Genomic DNA, 13,774 nt, shown 5'->3' with positions numbered 1-13,774 from the left:
GCAAGAGAGTGCTGAAGTAAACCAGGAAAACCAGCAAGAGAGTGCTGAAGTAAACGAGGAAAACCAGCAAGAGAGTGCTGAAGTAAAAGAGGAAAACCAGCAAGAGAGTGCTGAAGTAAACGAGGAAAACCAGCAAGAGACTGCTGAAGTAAAAGAGGAAAACCAGCAAGAGAGTGCTGAAGTAAACCAGGAAAACCAGCAAGAGAGTGCTGAAGTAAAAGAGGAAAACCAGCAAGAGAGTGCTGAAGTAAAAGAGGAAAACCAGCAAGAGAGTGCTGAAGTAAACCAGGAAAACCAGCAAGAGAGTGCTGAAGTAAACCAGGAAAACCAGCAAGAGAGTGCTGAAACAAACGAGGAAAACCAGCAAGAGAGTGCTGAAGAAAACCAGGAAAACCAGCAAGAGAGTGCTGAAACAAACGAGGAAAACCAGCAAGAGAGTGCTGAAATAAACGAAGAAAACCAGCAAGAGAGTGCTGAAACAAACGAGGAAAACCTCAAAGTCATCGATGAGGTATGAGCAGAAAGATCTAATTAAACCTTTATATTAATTTATTAATGATATTTCCTGAGACACATATGGACTTGTGCCTTATGAATCGGATAAAAGCAATATTTTCACACCAAGACTTGTAGGATAAAAATCCCACATTCAAAATAAAAACACAGGGCATGTATTACACAATGCATTAACATTATCTCACCCCTACGGGGTAGGGTCCTCCATCCTTTTGTCTCCTTGTCACTGAGCATTTCATTTGTATTGTAATTATATTTTATATTTATGTGAATTGTATTTCTAATAATGCACTTACTGTCACTTATTATTGCAGTGACCACTTGTTTGTTACTACTAGTTTATTGTTTTGCTGTACAGTGCTTTGCCCTCAAGGAGTGGTATAGAAATAAAAATATACATACAAACATCTCACTTGCTTCTATATAAGGCTTGTTTTAGAATATTTATATTCATTAAGCTGAATTTATACAATAAGAGAAATTATGGTTTATAAAAAAGGACACAGCCAAACATAACAATCATTCACCCTGCACCACAACTCTGCTTTTTTTACTTATTTATGGACCTGAAGTTTGGGCATTGCAGTTCTTTTTTTAAAATCAAGGGTTCAGATCAGTCATCTAAAAATACATTTTCTTTGTCCTAAATAGGAGATAGCAGAGGAATCAGGCACCAACACCTGCCAGCCTGAAATCTCCAAAATCTCTGAGGAGCAAGTGGGCGACAACAACAACCAGGTAAGTTTTAAAGCCTTTAAAAGGGTTTGAGCAGAATTATTTAATTAAAACTTTTCATTAGTCTATATTTAAATGGTCTGCTCTTCTATATAATGAGCTGCTCTTATCTCAGAGACTGATGTAGCTGCTTGTAATTTGAATTTAGACATGTCTAAATGGCTTCTCAAAACCAATCACCAGTTGACTGAGAAGTCTTCTGTATTAAAAAAAAACCAAAGCTCTTCTCAAAGCTAAGTATAGTTCAGCACGAACCCTGATTAATGAAATGATCTGGAAAAAAAAAATTCAAACCAGAAAAATGTGCAGTTTTCTTTTTTTCAAAGTTTTTCTCAAGTTTTTACTGAAAGCTACCCTTGAAAACTCAATTTTTTGGGTAAAAACACAACTCGATCTTTAATAATGTACCCCCATAATGTCTGTTGAAGCACCTGCACTCCAGGGTTCAGTTCATCTAACAAAAAAAAATCTCTCTTTTAACCAAGATGTACCAGTAAATATAAACCATAGTATACTTTATATGTGTGAGCCTAGCTATGTTACCGAACATATTGACAACCCCTCTCCAGTAAATAAACCTTTCCTTTTCCTTCAAATTATAATTTTAGCATCTCCCCAAAAATAGTTGATCTAAAAATATGTTTTTTTTCTTCCCCAGGCATATCAACATCTACTTGCAACTAAATACCCGGTAAGCAGCTGTAGAACTGTATTTTGGAACACTAAGTGACGCAAAAGCTCTACTTTAATGGTTTGACTTAAATATTCCAGTCCTCAGCCTTCTCCCCTAATACACTAGTTCCCAGTTCCCCCTACACCCCCTGTGCTTCTTTCATGTTGGAAAGGTTATTTGTCCAACTGCCTTAAATTCAGTTTTGTATTTATCATGTTTTTTTTATACAATGCTATTTTTTTAGAAGCCACGGAGTTATGTACAAGTCCTGGAGCCCATCGGAGAGGACAGCTACGGTGTCATTTATAATGTAAGATATTTTAGTTAGTGGGTAATTTTTGTCATATTTTGGGTGATTCTGTAAATACAGCCAATTAGTTGTACCCTCTAGAGTTTTGTCCCTTCTTTGTTTTCTTGTGCTTCTGAAGCTGCCAATAAACCTTCCCATATCTATACAATATATGCGTTTGCTTTTCCATAATGTTCCAAACAGTAATGATCACAGAGATTCTTTTGCTTCTTTTGTTGTAGGGATGGCACCGTAAAGAACAAAAGGAGGTGGCAGTTACCATCATGAAAGATGAAGAGGTAATGGGTCTTGATACAATTACTATAATTAAGGACTAATAAGCTTTTTTGTTACACCTACATTATGATTTGTAGTAGTAGGGTAAGTTGCTAAGCTAATAACTATGTAACTGTAAAAATAAGTGAATACCATTTGAGACATGTATGGGATTAAAGAAATAAAAGAACTGAGAGAGTTAATCATATTATGCAATTCTCATGTACGGGTATGACAACGTTGACGTTTTTTAGAACTACAAGTTAGGTCGGGGTATTTGAAATAGTCATTTTATCCATTGTATTCACTTTACTTCTTTTTTTTTAAACTAGAAGCAGAAAGAAGTCCTCAATGAACTGAAGGTTCTAGAAACCATTTCTGGCCATGGAAACATCATTGGCTATAACGGGGCATATTTCCAACCTGCCTCTGTAAAAATGCCAGAATATGAGGGACTGTGGATTTCAATGGAGCGTTACAGTGGAACATCAGTAAAACAGCTCTTTAACAGCAACATATCCCACTCCTTGAAAGAGGGCTGGATTGCTTACACCTGCAAGGAGGTATTAAAGGTATGTCTCAAGTGAAACTCCTTGGTACTGTTCTGGATAAATCTATTTCATTAAACGGCAAGAAAAATATTTATATTTTCACTTTTCCTTTATTCAGGGCCTGTGCCACCTTGATAAGCACAAGGTGATTCATCATGACTTAAGGCCAAACAACATCATGATAACATCTGATGCAGAAGTGAAGATCAGTAAGTGATACCAAAAACCTGAACAAACGGATATTTATTTCTATCGTCATGGTGGGTTGCATTTATAAATGAAAATTAAAATTCCTGCTTTTGTTATACAATTTCAGGTGATGTCAGCTATGCCACCATTGGTGAAAGCAGTAATAGTACTGCAGGTGCTCTTCCATACATGGCACCAGAAGTACTGGCCAACACTAACTATAAGGTCATAGAATACACCTCTAAGGTATTGTGATGTCTTCTCTCTCGTTTTATATATAATGTATGTAACTTGTACAAGGGGAACAGGAATGTTAGAAACCAACTCCACTTGACTCCTTATGGGATTTTCCAACTCTGTGTGACACACTCAGCCTGGGGTGTTTGTGGTCATTTTTTAAACATCGCATCACTTCAATACTTGGAATTTTACATCCTCTGATTTTACATTTTACATTTGGTCCCACCAATATATCATGCTGAATGAATTTTCCTGATTTTCCAACACATAATATGGGGGTTTTACTATATTTTCTTACAAAATAGAATTATTGTGAGGTTGCAGATGCATAGATAAAAGAATCTGAATGATCTGTAATTGTTTTTTTCATGTGACCTGTGTATATTCTTTTCTAATAGTTGCCTTTTCTTCCATATTTCAATATGTAGGCTGATGTATGGTCACTGGGAATCTCCGCCCTTGAAATGGCAGAAGGATACTACCGTAAGTAAACCCCAGTGTGTGTGCTATAGTGCATAAAGAACTGTTTGTAAAAAGGTTAGAGGACATTTAGGTGTCACGCTTTAACACGGGATATTATTAAATATTGAAAACTATGGGGCTGGTTAGTAAGGGGCTGATTTACTAAAATTTGAATTTGCCAGTTCCAATACCGTTATTTTGTCAGTATGCTGGCAATCAAGTAACAAATATACAATTAAGTTAATTAGATTTTTTCAAGATTTGTTGTTTTTCAAGTAATGTTGTGATTGTCAATCATATTCTCATCTTGTATTTTCTTCCAACCTAGCATTCAGCAGATTTCCCAGCCATGCACGCATCAAAAGAATAATGCATGGTCCCGCTCCAGTATTGCTATGGGACTCATGGTGAGTGATTTCCACTGAAACAGGAAAAGAGGGTGAGGTGGAGAGGGTGGGGAATGAAAAGGAAATGAGGAGAATGTAGGGATATTGATAATGTGGTAAAGGGGTGTACAAATGAGAGAGTCAAGGAAACATTTGGGGAAATAGGCAAGGGAGAAGTTATGGCAGGGGGACATTGGGGTGAAGTAAGGATAGGGAAGAGATAAATGGGAAAGAAGTAAGGGGGAAGATAAAGTGTTATATGTGTAAATGCTCAGGTGCAGGAGCTCATGCTTGGGGTTATTATCTGGCAGCCAATAAAAGCTAGGCCAAGATGTTGGCAAAACCAGAGACATCATATTATGGTAGAAGGTAAATGTACTCTAATAATTTAGGGTTAGTAAGTAAGCAAAATAGACCCCCCTAATCAAGCAGATCAGTTGAACCATTAGAAGGGAAGGATCTCACTGTCTATTACCTTCTTCAAAAGCTTTTGTCTTGTTATGCTTTGTCTGTGTTGTTAATTAGGCACAGAGTAACATGATCAAGCTCACAATGTTTAACAAAAGGACTTTCCATAAAATAGAAGCTTATGGGGTATATAGGGCACATGGCTGTGCTGGTTCTATTTCCAGTCTTTTAAATGCATGAGCTCTGGGAATTTAGTTATTATACAACATGAACAATTATAATTTTGCATTTGTTTCTTTTTTCCAGGAGTGACAACTTCCATGATTTTATAAAGAAATGCCTCCAGAAAAATCCGGATTGGAGGCCATCTGCAGAGCAGCTACTGTCACACCCCTTCGTTCGCAACATCTGGAATGAAAGGGGTGTGAAAAGTAATATCAAGTGGCACCTGCAGAGAGGTAAGGGAACTGTTGATTCTCATTATAGTTAACTTGATGTATAGACCATATCCATCTACTGCTCTTATTCATACAATATTCTCTGGCTTTCATAAATATACTATAATTCTGTAACTAAAGCGCCCATAATAAAGGGTGAGATTGTATTAGGGCAGAGGTCACTGAACTAGGCCAAATCTATGAGAGAGATAAATATGATGAGATGGGAGAAAATGTTATTAGTTGTAGTAGTTATAGTTGACCTTTAAATTAGCAGCAAAGGGAATGAGATATAAATAATAGTAAATAAATGTTTAAAAAAATAACAAATTTCAGAATTATACACATACCGTCTCCATGGCTAACACTGAGCAATCTCTCCTTAGAAATGAAGCACTGAAGTAAGAAAACATCATGGCAGCCATCGGGGGAGGGACGGGGGCACATGTACAGGGGCCCTATGTCATCTTTGGGCCCCGCAGAAAAACTTGGTCCCGATGGCAGCTAGAAGATTGACAACAGCGATTCACAAGATTTACATCAATATTATATTTTAAATAATAAACATATTAAAAATACATTGGCCCCTATTGTATGTTTTTTAATTGGGAGACATTGTTAATAACCTCCAAGCCCACTCATATCCATCTTCCTTTTAATATTAGTTTTAATGACCTGGACAAAATCCCATAAACAGTCTTATGTGCTTGTTTTATCCATCCTGGTCCTGCTGGTAATTCCTGTGTTCTATTAATGGGTTCCATCAATATCTTTTCTTGCAGCAAGTGAGATGGCTAGTGCCATTTTTAACATGGTGCAGTGTGCCAGGGTAAATGTCTGCAATATTGTATTCCCTCTAGCGCTCCAGAAGAGCCGTTCATTTCAATATAGATCTTAATAATAATAAATCATAATAATAATAAATCATACTAATAAGAAATACTAATAGTAAGAAATAGTAACAAAATAGATAAGGTTGACAAAAGTACATTGAATTCAATCTTTTTTAAAAAAAAAACCAATTGAACCTCTCCAATATACCTTGATGGAAAGTAAGCCCAGTCTCTGGATCAATTTTGTACTAAGAGTTCATTTTAGGAACTTATTTTCTCACTTTCCCACCCAACCCTTTCTTGAAGCTTTCTAATGTATCTGCCAGTAGAACTGATTCAGGGAGAAAATCCACAACTCTTCCTGTAATAAAAATATTTTTTGCAGCTAAGATGAAACCTCCTAATTCAAATAGATGTTCTCATGCTTATCATGTCATAGAGGATTGCCTCTTTTTGAACCCTGAGGGGTTAAAATGGTTGTTCTTTAAAAATGGTGTAGGGACCCATAGGTTTAATGGCCCCCATGGCTTCAATTAATTAAAACCCCATGTACCATTTATACTTATTTTGCATACCAAGTTCATTGGCCCTTAGGTTGATAACCATTTCTTGCATTACTGTAACATGGTGATTTGCAAGGGGTGGCCCTTCACCAAGTATAGGATAGATGGGAATAGGTCTCCTGTAGGCTCTGCTTGCTTGTAGTGAAGGTACCAAATACTGACAAGGGAAACAGGCTGTTTTTCTATCCTTGTTCAACGTCTATTGTAGGGATCCAGACCACATGAAGTACTGTAAACCTGGAAGGTGAGCCCTGAAAGTTGCACTTCTGCGTTTAAAACTTTGCAAGGGTTTCCCTGCATCTACATGTCTGGTGTGCCAGTGTGCTTCTTTTACATATATATTAGGAGGTTGCCGTATTGTCCATCATTGAGCACCAAACTTACTATGTAATATACAATAAGGGTGTCTGAGAGCCCTGAGCATCCCATTATTAAATAAATACACATTCATCAAAATATAACAGTAAATAGACACTTGTTCCTGAACAGCAATTATATATATATATATATATATATATATATATATATATATATATATATATATATATATATATATATATATATATATATATATATATATTACAATATATATGTATATTACAATAGACAGTGATGCAACTCAATGTTCTCTGCAGGAGATTCGTAACACCAATACTGTAACAAAGCATTGTTATCATTTGGAACAAGGGACACAGAATGTATGATGCAAGTCCATGGATCGAATGTTCTCCCGGATCCATAAGGTTATATACGGGATTGGGGTATTGGGTTACAATCAATATTCCCAGGTTAGCACAGGCCCTGTAGTTCCATAATTAGAATAAATGCATCAATGATCTATCACCCTGCCTCTATACCACTTATCCATTTAGCTTTTTTAAATAGAAAATGAGAAATAATTTTGCAATAAAAAGACATGACAAAATCAAGAGTTGGGAACCAGATACTTTAGCTTCTATATATGATACTTGCAAAGGCAGCAAATGGCCAAGGAAACTCTAAAAGACAAAACACTGGGGGTTATTTATTAAAACTCAAATTAATCAAATTTTCTATTAAAATAAAGTCGACCTAACTCATTCACGAATTTAACTCATTTATAAATAATTGTTCTTGTAAAAGTTGGAGCAAAATCATGTTGGGATAAAATTGAGCGTCAATTCGAATTGTGTTTGAAGGTCTGAAAACTCGAGTTTATTGGATTATGGGACGAAAATCCCAGTGCAGATCACGATGTCAAGAAACAACTTAAGGGGCATCTGCCATGGACTTCTTCATGACCTCCACTGGTTTGAGATGAAGTATTTAGCAGCTTTGGGATATAATAAATCTCTAAAAATTCGGTGAGTTTTCCCCTTCAAAAACCCAACCAGATAAATTTGAGGTTTAATAAATGGGCTCCTATAAGTTGAAGGCCCTTGGATGAGATTCGGTCAAGGAATAAGAACAGCCCAATTTTTGCACACCAAAGGGCAATAGATACATTTGACCACCTGACTAAACAACTGGATCTTTCAGTATGTTAACATTTGTTTTTTTAATAAATATACATACAAATGGTTGTTACAGTACATGTATGAAGGAAGTTACTAGTTGGTGTAGACAATAAAATTGCTTTTCATACTCAAGCATGGCCTTTTGTTAGATATAAAGTTGTCAGACCAGAATCCTTGGCCTCCTTCTGGGGGCTTTCTATTGCTTAATTGTACAAGAATGTAAGATTATTGTGGGAAGAAGTGACTAGCAAATGCCAATCAGTGATCTGTCTGTACTTAAAGCTGCATACAATAAATTTGATACATTAACTTACCTTAGTTAATTGTTACTGAATGTTCAAGCATATTATTGGCCAGATGGTGAATCAAATTATACTGACCTGATTTTATTGCCCCCTGTAAAATATTAGGGTCCTGGGCACACAAGTGGGGATAGTTGTATCAATTACTTCATGTGATTTATCAGCAAGCTGGCATATTGTTAATGGTCTCTGTGGAAAGGATATATTGGAGTGGCCTTTGGTTCTCTGTGGTTAGTATGGTATGAGTTATTTTAAGGAAATATAATTGTGCCAGTGTCCTAATTGAAGCAAGAAACCCTTGAACTGTGAGGATGGACTCAGGATCTCTAACAGTCCTACTACATTCCTGGGCCACCCAGCAGTTGGAGATGCTGTTGTTACACCCCTGTTTGCTTTGAATGCCTATTACTTCTGAAACTATAGCATGGCACTATAATAGGATTGGCAGTTTGTCAGTATTATACCTCCTAGTAAAAGTGATTATTTATATCTAAAGTTATTAGATGAAAAACAATAATAGGATGGCTGGCAGCTTTTACTAAACTGTTTCTTATGACCGTTGTGGTTTTTCCAATTTGGCTATTGAGTTTCTACATCTGACAGTCTTTTTTTTCCCTTCTACTCCTGTTTTCCCATTGATTCCTTTAAAAATAAACTGTCAATTGATTGGCTGGACCAAATCGTTTTATAACCTGATACAAATTTCTTAGAGAATATCTTTAATATCTCCAGTTCAACTGTATGAAAAGAATATACTGGAATTTGTTGTACTTAGTTGTTCATGTCATAATTGTGACATTCCCCATGCTGGTATTTTATACATGTAATAGTGGAGCTTTGTCTTTGCAGATTTAATATGCATGCTATAATGGCAGAAATTCCATTATTTACATAAATGACAGCACATTCCCTATGCTAACTTTAGATGGGTATTTGCGGTTACTAAATTTATGAGTAATTTCAGTCAAATTATTTCTTGCACTGTTTATACTATTCTGTTATTAATAGCCATTAATGGGCCTTTTAATATTCAAATGCAATGAGAAATCATGACCTGGAATAAGTCCATGATTAATCAGAGATTTCACTTTCAACCCCTGTTACAGGGCAACCCTTTTGGTATATATACAACATTCAGCTCATAAAAAAGGCAACAAAAAGGAATATCAATCTATGTGTCAGTCATTTACCAGGGGATCTGCAGATAAGGTACAAGATAATGTGGGTCAAAGAGGCAGAGTATAAATTAGGGCTGAATTATTGGAGTGTAGAATCAAAGGAATTCCTTATGATCTCTTAGTCCATATCTAGGCATGTTGGTATTTCAAACCTGGTGCAGTCCTGATAAGTTTCTAATAAATAACTATTGTATGTGATGATGTACTAGTTGCCCTTTAGAACTGTCCACTTTAAAATCTTAATCCAGTTATGATTTACCGCTTGCAAATTTTCCAAGACCCTTGGGGCATATTTAAATACAAAGCTTCTTGGTCCAAAAATGTATTCATCTAGCCAAAGAGTCGTTTAGATACTGTACATTGAATAGCATATACTGTTTCCAGTTATTTTAGCTACATGAATTACTATATTAGCTGTTACATTTCCTCCATAACTACAAATCAGATCACTATGAGCTATAAGCAGGCCCAGTGCATGAAAATAGAGAGAGAAAATCCAGTATTTTAGACCGTGCAGAAGTATACAGGGAGCCTGGTTTGGTTAATTGCTGCAGGTCAGTGCTGACCAACTTCTGTGGTACCGAGGGCCGAAATTGTTCTGGCCTACGTGGTAAAGAGTCGATAATGGAAGTCAGTGTTGACCACTCCCCCTTTTAAAGCACATCCACTGTAAACCACACCCACATTACCACAAGAACTTTTAAGATCATATCCACATTAACGGTGATAGCACACCAAAAAAACAGATGGTTGGTGCTGACTATAGGGATATCCCTCATCATTCATATGTGAAAAATGTAAGTTGTGTTAAATCCATATGCCTCCTCCTCTTCCCCTGTGGATTATACAACCCAGTCCCAATCACTTGCACAAAACCAGTGCAGTGCAACTTTTCACATAGTAGGGGGAAAAAATCTAATATAAGGTTTAAGTGTCCATATTACTGCATACTACAACTGTACAATGATGACACCATAAAAGGGACTACAGATTTATCGGTATGCCGGGGGGGGGGGGGCATAAAAACACTTTGAGAGTTATCAGAAATGTCTGTAATCTGGACATGATACTTTTAAGTGAGCAAACATTTAAGTTGTCAGTCCATAAGAAGGGGCAGGCTGAGCCCATTACTCTCATTAGGTTGTTTTCATTAGGTTGGATTTTATCCTGTTAGGAGACTCTAACTTAACTAACTATACCCCCCAGACAATGTAGGTCTCTATAAAAAGATATTGCATAAAACAGCCCATATGTAAAAACCTGCTTCATGTAAATAAACCATTTTCATAATAATATACTTTTTTAGTAGTATGTGCTATTGGGTAACCATAAATAGAAAATTGCCATTTTAAAAAATAAGGGCCGCCCCCTGGGATCATAGGATTCACGGTGCACACAAACAAAGCAAACAACCCATATATGTTCGGTCACATGAGCCAATTAAAAAACAGAGTTCAGTCTTTTGCTTCCCACACTTCTTTCTGTTACACTTAGAGCTGCGGTATTTCTTGTCTGGTGATCTCTGAGGCAGCACAGAGACCATCATAAAATGGGGGTTCAAGGTACGAGATGTAAAAGGGCAATATTTACTTTAATATATACAGTAGAACCCCCATTTTACATCCCCTGATTTTAAGTTTCCCCTCATTTTACATTGTTGTTTTGTGGTCCCACCTATATTTATGCATAATACGTTTCCCTGATTTTACATTTTCCTGGATTTTATATAATTTTTTTCTGGTCCCCTGAAAAACATATAATGGGGGTTCTACTGTATACCAGTTTGGTAAGATTCTTTAATATGCCACTTAATATGATATAAACTATCTCTTGCTTAAATATTCATTTTGGGGGCAAAGTTTTCCTTTGTGAGTTGTAGCTCGACATCCCAGTCAAAAATACTAAATATCAAGGAAGTACAGAATGTGCATTTTCTGGCATTACAACCTAGGCATCCCAGACAAAAATACTAAATATCAAATAAGTACAGGATGTTAATCTTCTGATATTAGAGCACCTCCTCTAAAGGAAACCGCTCATTATTCACTGGCATAGTTATTAAAAGGGTGCTAATAGATTTGATAGAAATTTGATAAATATCCCTATTAGATTAGGCAATCTACACCCACCTGGCTCCACTCCCCATACAAACAAACTCAGCCGACCAACTGCTGCCAAAACCCCACCACTTTTTGCAGCAGCTTAGCCCACTCTCCATGAATGTGGCTCCGGATGGGAGTCCTGCTAGTACAAGAACAAAAGAATCACCAGACACTCGACAGCAGGTGAAGCGGGGCGAACCCCTGAGTGTTTATTTCAAGTCTTGTGATGTAACGTTTTGGGGGTGGACCCCTTCGTCAGACATGCAAAGTAGCGTGCACACGCCTCATAAATAGCCCTCATAATTAAGAACAATTACAACATGTTAACAATTCAGATTTCCTGATGCAAAGCACAACATGCTTGCCAAAAACAATAATTTACTAGTAACCACTTGTGTATTACATAATATGATAAAAGATAGCATTATGAATAAAAAAAATTGTGAAAAGACATTATGAATAAAAAACGGTGGATAAAACCATCCTGTGATCCGCATATATGTGAAAGTATCCAGTGTTTTCTTCTTTTCCATTATCAGTTTATCCAACATGTTAATGCAAGATACAATATTGCCTAAAAACCAGTGATAATAAAGTTAAAAACATTTACACATATCAAAAAGAGTACAAAGTTTAAGAACAACAATACTAATAATAAAGGAAAAGGAACTACTTCACCCTGAGTGAAAACTTTCCCTGGTCTTAGTCTCGTTCACTGAAGGGGATAAATGAAACATTGTAACTACAACAAATTAGGTACAGGAACATAATAGATACAAATAGATTTATAAGTAACAATTCAAGTTAATCTCCTCGTTTAACCCTTGTGGCTGTTTTGCCTGTAGCAGCCATATCCAGAAGCACTCCTTTTGTAATAGTCTCTTTTTTATTTCCTTCTGGTTGCTGCCATTTACTTTTTCTAAGATTTGCCATCTCAATTGACAAACCCTATGTCCCTGTTGGTGAAAATGTCGTGCCAGATTAGTTTCTTTTCTTTTTTTTCCTCTGACCCTGTTCTTTCCTCCTCTTTGGGGGGTACATGGTTGCGGATAACTGATTTGTGTTCGTTTAAATGTATTTTTATACTTCTGCCTGTCTGCCCTATATCCGCCAACCCACACGGGCATTTAATACAGTACACAATGTTAGTACTGTCACAAGTAAAAAAAACTTTGACGTTATGTTTCTTTCTTGTTGTAAAATATGAGTGTTCACAAATGAATCCATAAATGCATTGGCATATGCCGGTGCTTTGCATCAGGAAATCTGAATTGTTAACATGTTGTAATTGTTCTTAATTATGAGGGCTATTTCTGAGGCGTGTGCACGCTACTTTGCATGTCTGATGAAGGGGTCCGCCCCCAAAACATTACATCACAAGACTTTAATTAAACACTCAGGGGTTCGCCCCGCTTCACCTGCTGTCGAGTGTCTGGTGATTCTTTTGTTCTTATACATATTGGAGAGGTGCCGACCTCTCTTCCGGACACCAAGCTTAGAAATTGGAGAGGCTGGGGAATCAGGAATCTTTGTTGTAAGCTACAAGACCTGCCAGTACCCCACTGTTGGAGGCTTGGAACTGGGGGCCACCAAAAGTGTATGGTTTGCCTTGTGTAATACAAAACATAAGTTAGCGGAGAGTTAAAACTGAACACTTATGGGTGAGAGTTGGGGTCCCTGAGCTTTGCATAGGTGTAAAATTATGTATAAAAATAAAGAAAAACAAAACTATGGATTGAGATGTATATATTTGGATCTATAGCTGTAATGGGACAGTTTGGCTGAAGACGCTGTGTACAAAGCACCAATACAAAGTGACACTTGCATGTGGTCCAGGTTCCAGGTACTGAAATAATTCGGCTTTCTCTATTACTGTAATGATTGATGGAATGTTTAGAAGTGCAGGCATCTGCATCAAAGGAAAGTATTTAGTATTGTTGAAAAGGAGGAATAGTAGGGAGCCTATGCAGTATCTAGTAGAGTGAAGTCTAAGGGTCTGGCCACACAGGCAGATTCGGGGAGATTAGTCGCCAGGCGACAAATCTCTTCTTCGTGGCGACTAATCTCCTCGATCTGCCTTCCGCCAGCTAAAATGTAAATTGCCTGGGGGCAGGCACATGGAGCGCTTTGTTTTCCGA

The 13,774-nt window shown here is 37.0% G+C and overlaps 1 protein-coding gene across 1 annotated transcript; it reads left to right on the top strand.

Moving 5' to 3' along the window:
* Window positions 1-358: 358 nt before the first annotated feature.
* LOC121395573 (traf2 and NCK-interacting protein kinase-like) lies at window positions 359-6,011 on the top strand (the record flags this gene model as incomplete). The annotated part of the gene is made up of 12 exons (XM_041569386.1): window positions 359-511; window positions 1,168-1,254; window positions 1,910-1,942; window positions 2,169-2,234; window positions 2,456-2,512; window positions 2,822-3,061; window positions 3,159-3,249; window positions 3,357-3,475; window positions 3,898-3,952; window positions 4,260-4,338; window positions 5,032-5,183; window positions 5,549-6,011. Coding segments are annotated over 12 exons (1,146 nt in total), but the record flags the coding sequence as incomplete, so codon positions are not given.
* Window positions 6,012-13,774: the final 7,763 nt, after the last annotated feature.

The sequence above is a fragment of the Xenopus laevis genome, chromosome 7L (assembly GCF_017654675.1).
Source record: "Xenopus laevis strain J_2021 chromosome 7L, Xenopus_laevis_v10.1, whole genome shotgun sequence".
Classification (NCBI taxonomy): Eukaryota; Metazoa; Chordata; class Amphibia; order Anura; family Pipidae; genus Xenopus; species Xenopus laevis.
The sequence above is the reverse complement of the archived record's forward strand: the minus strand, read 5'-3'. Positions and strand labels throughout refer to the sequence as shown.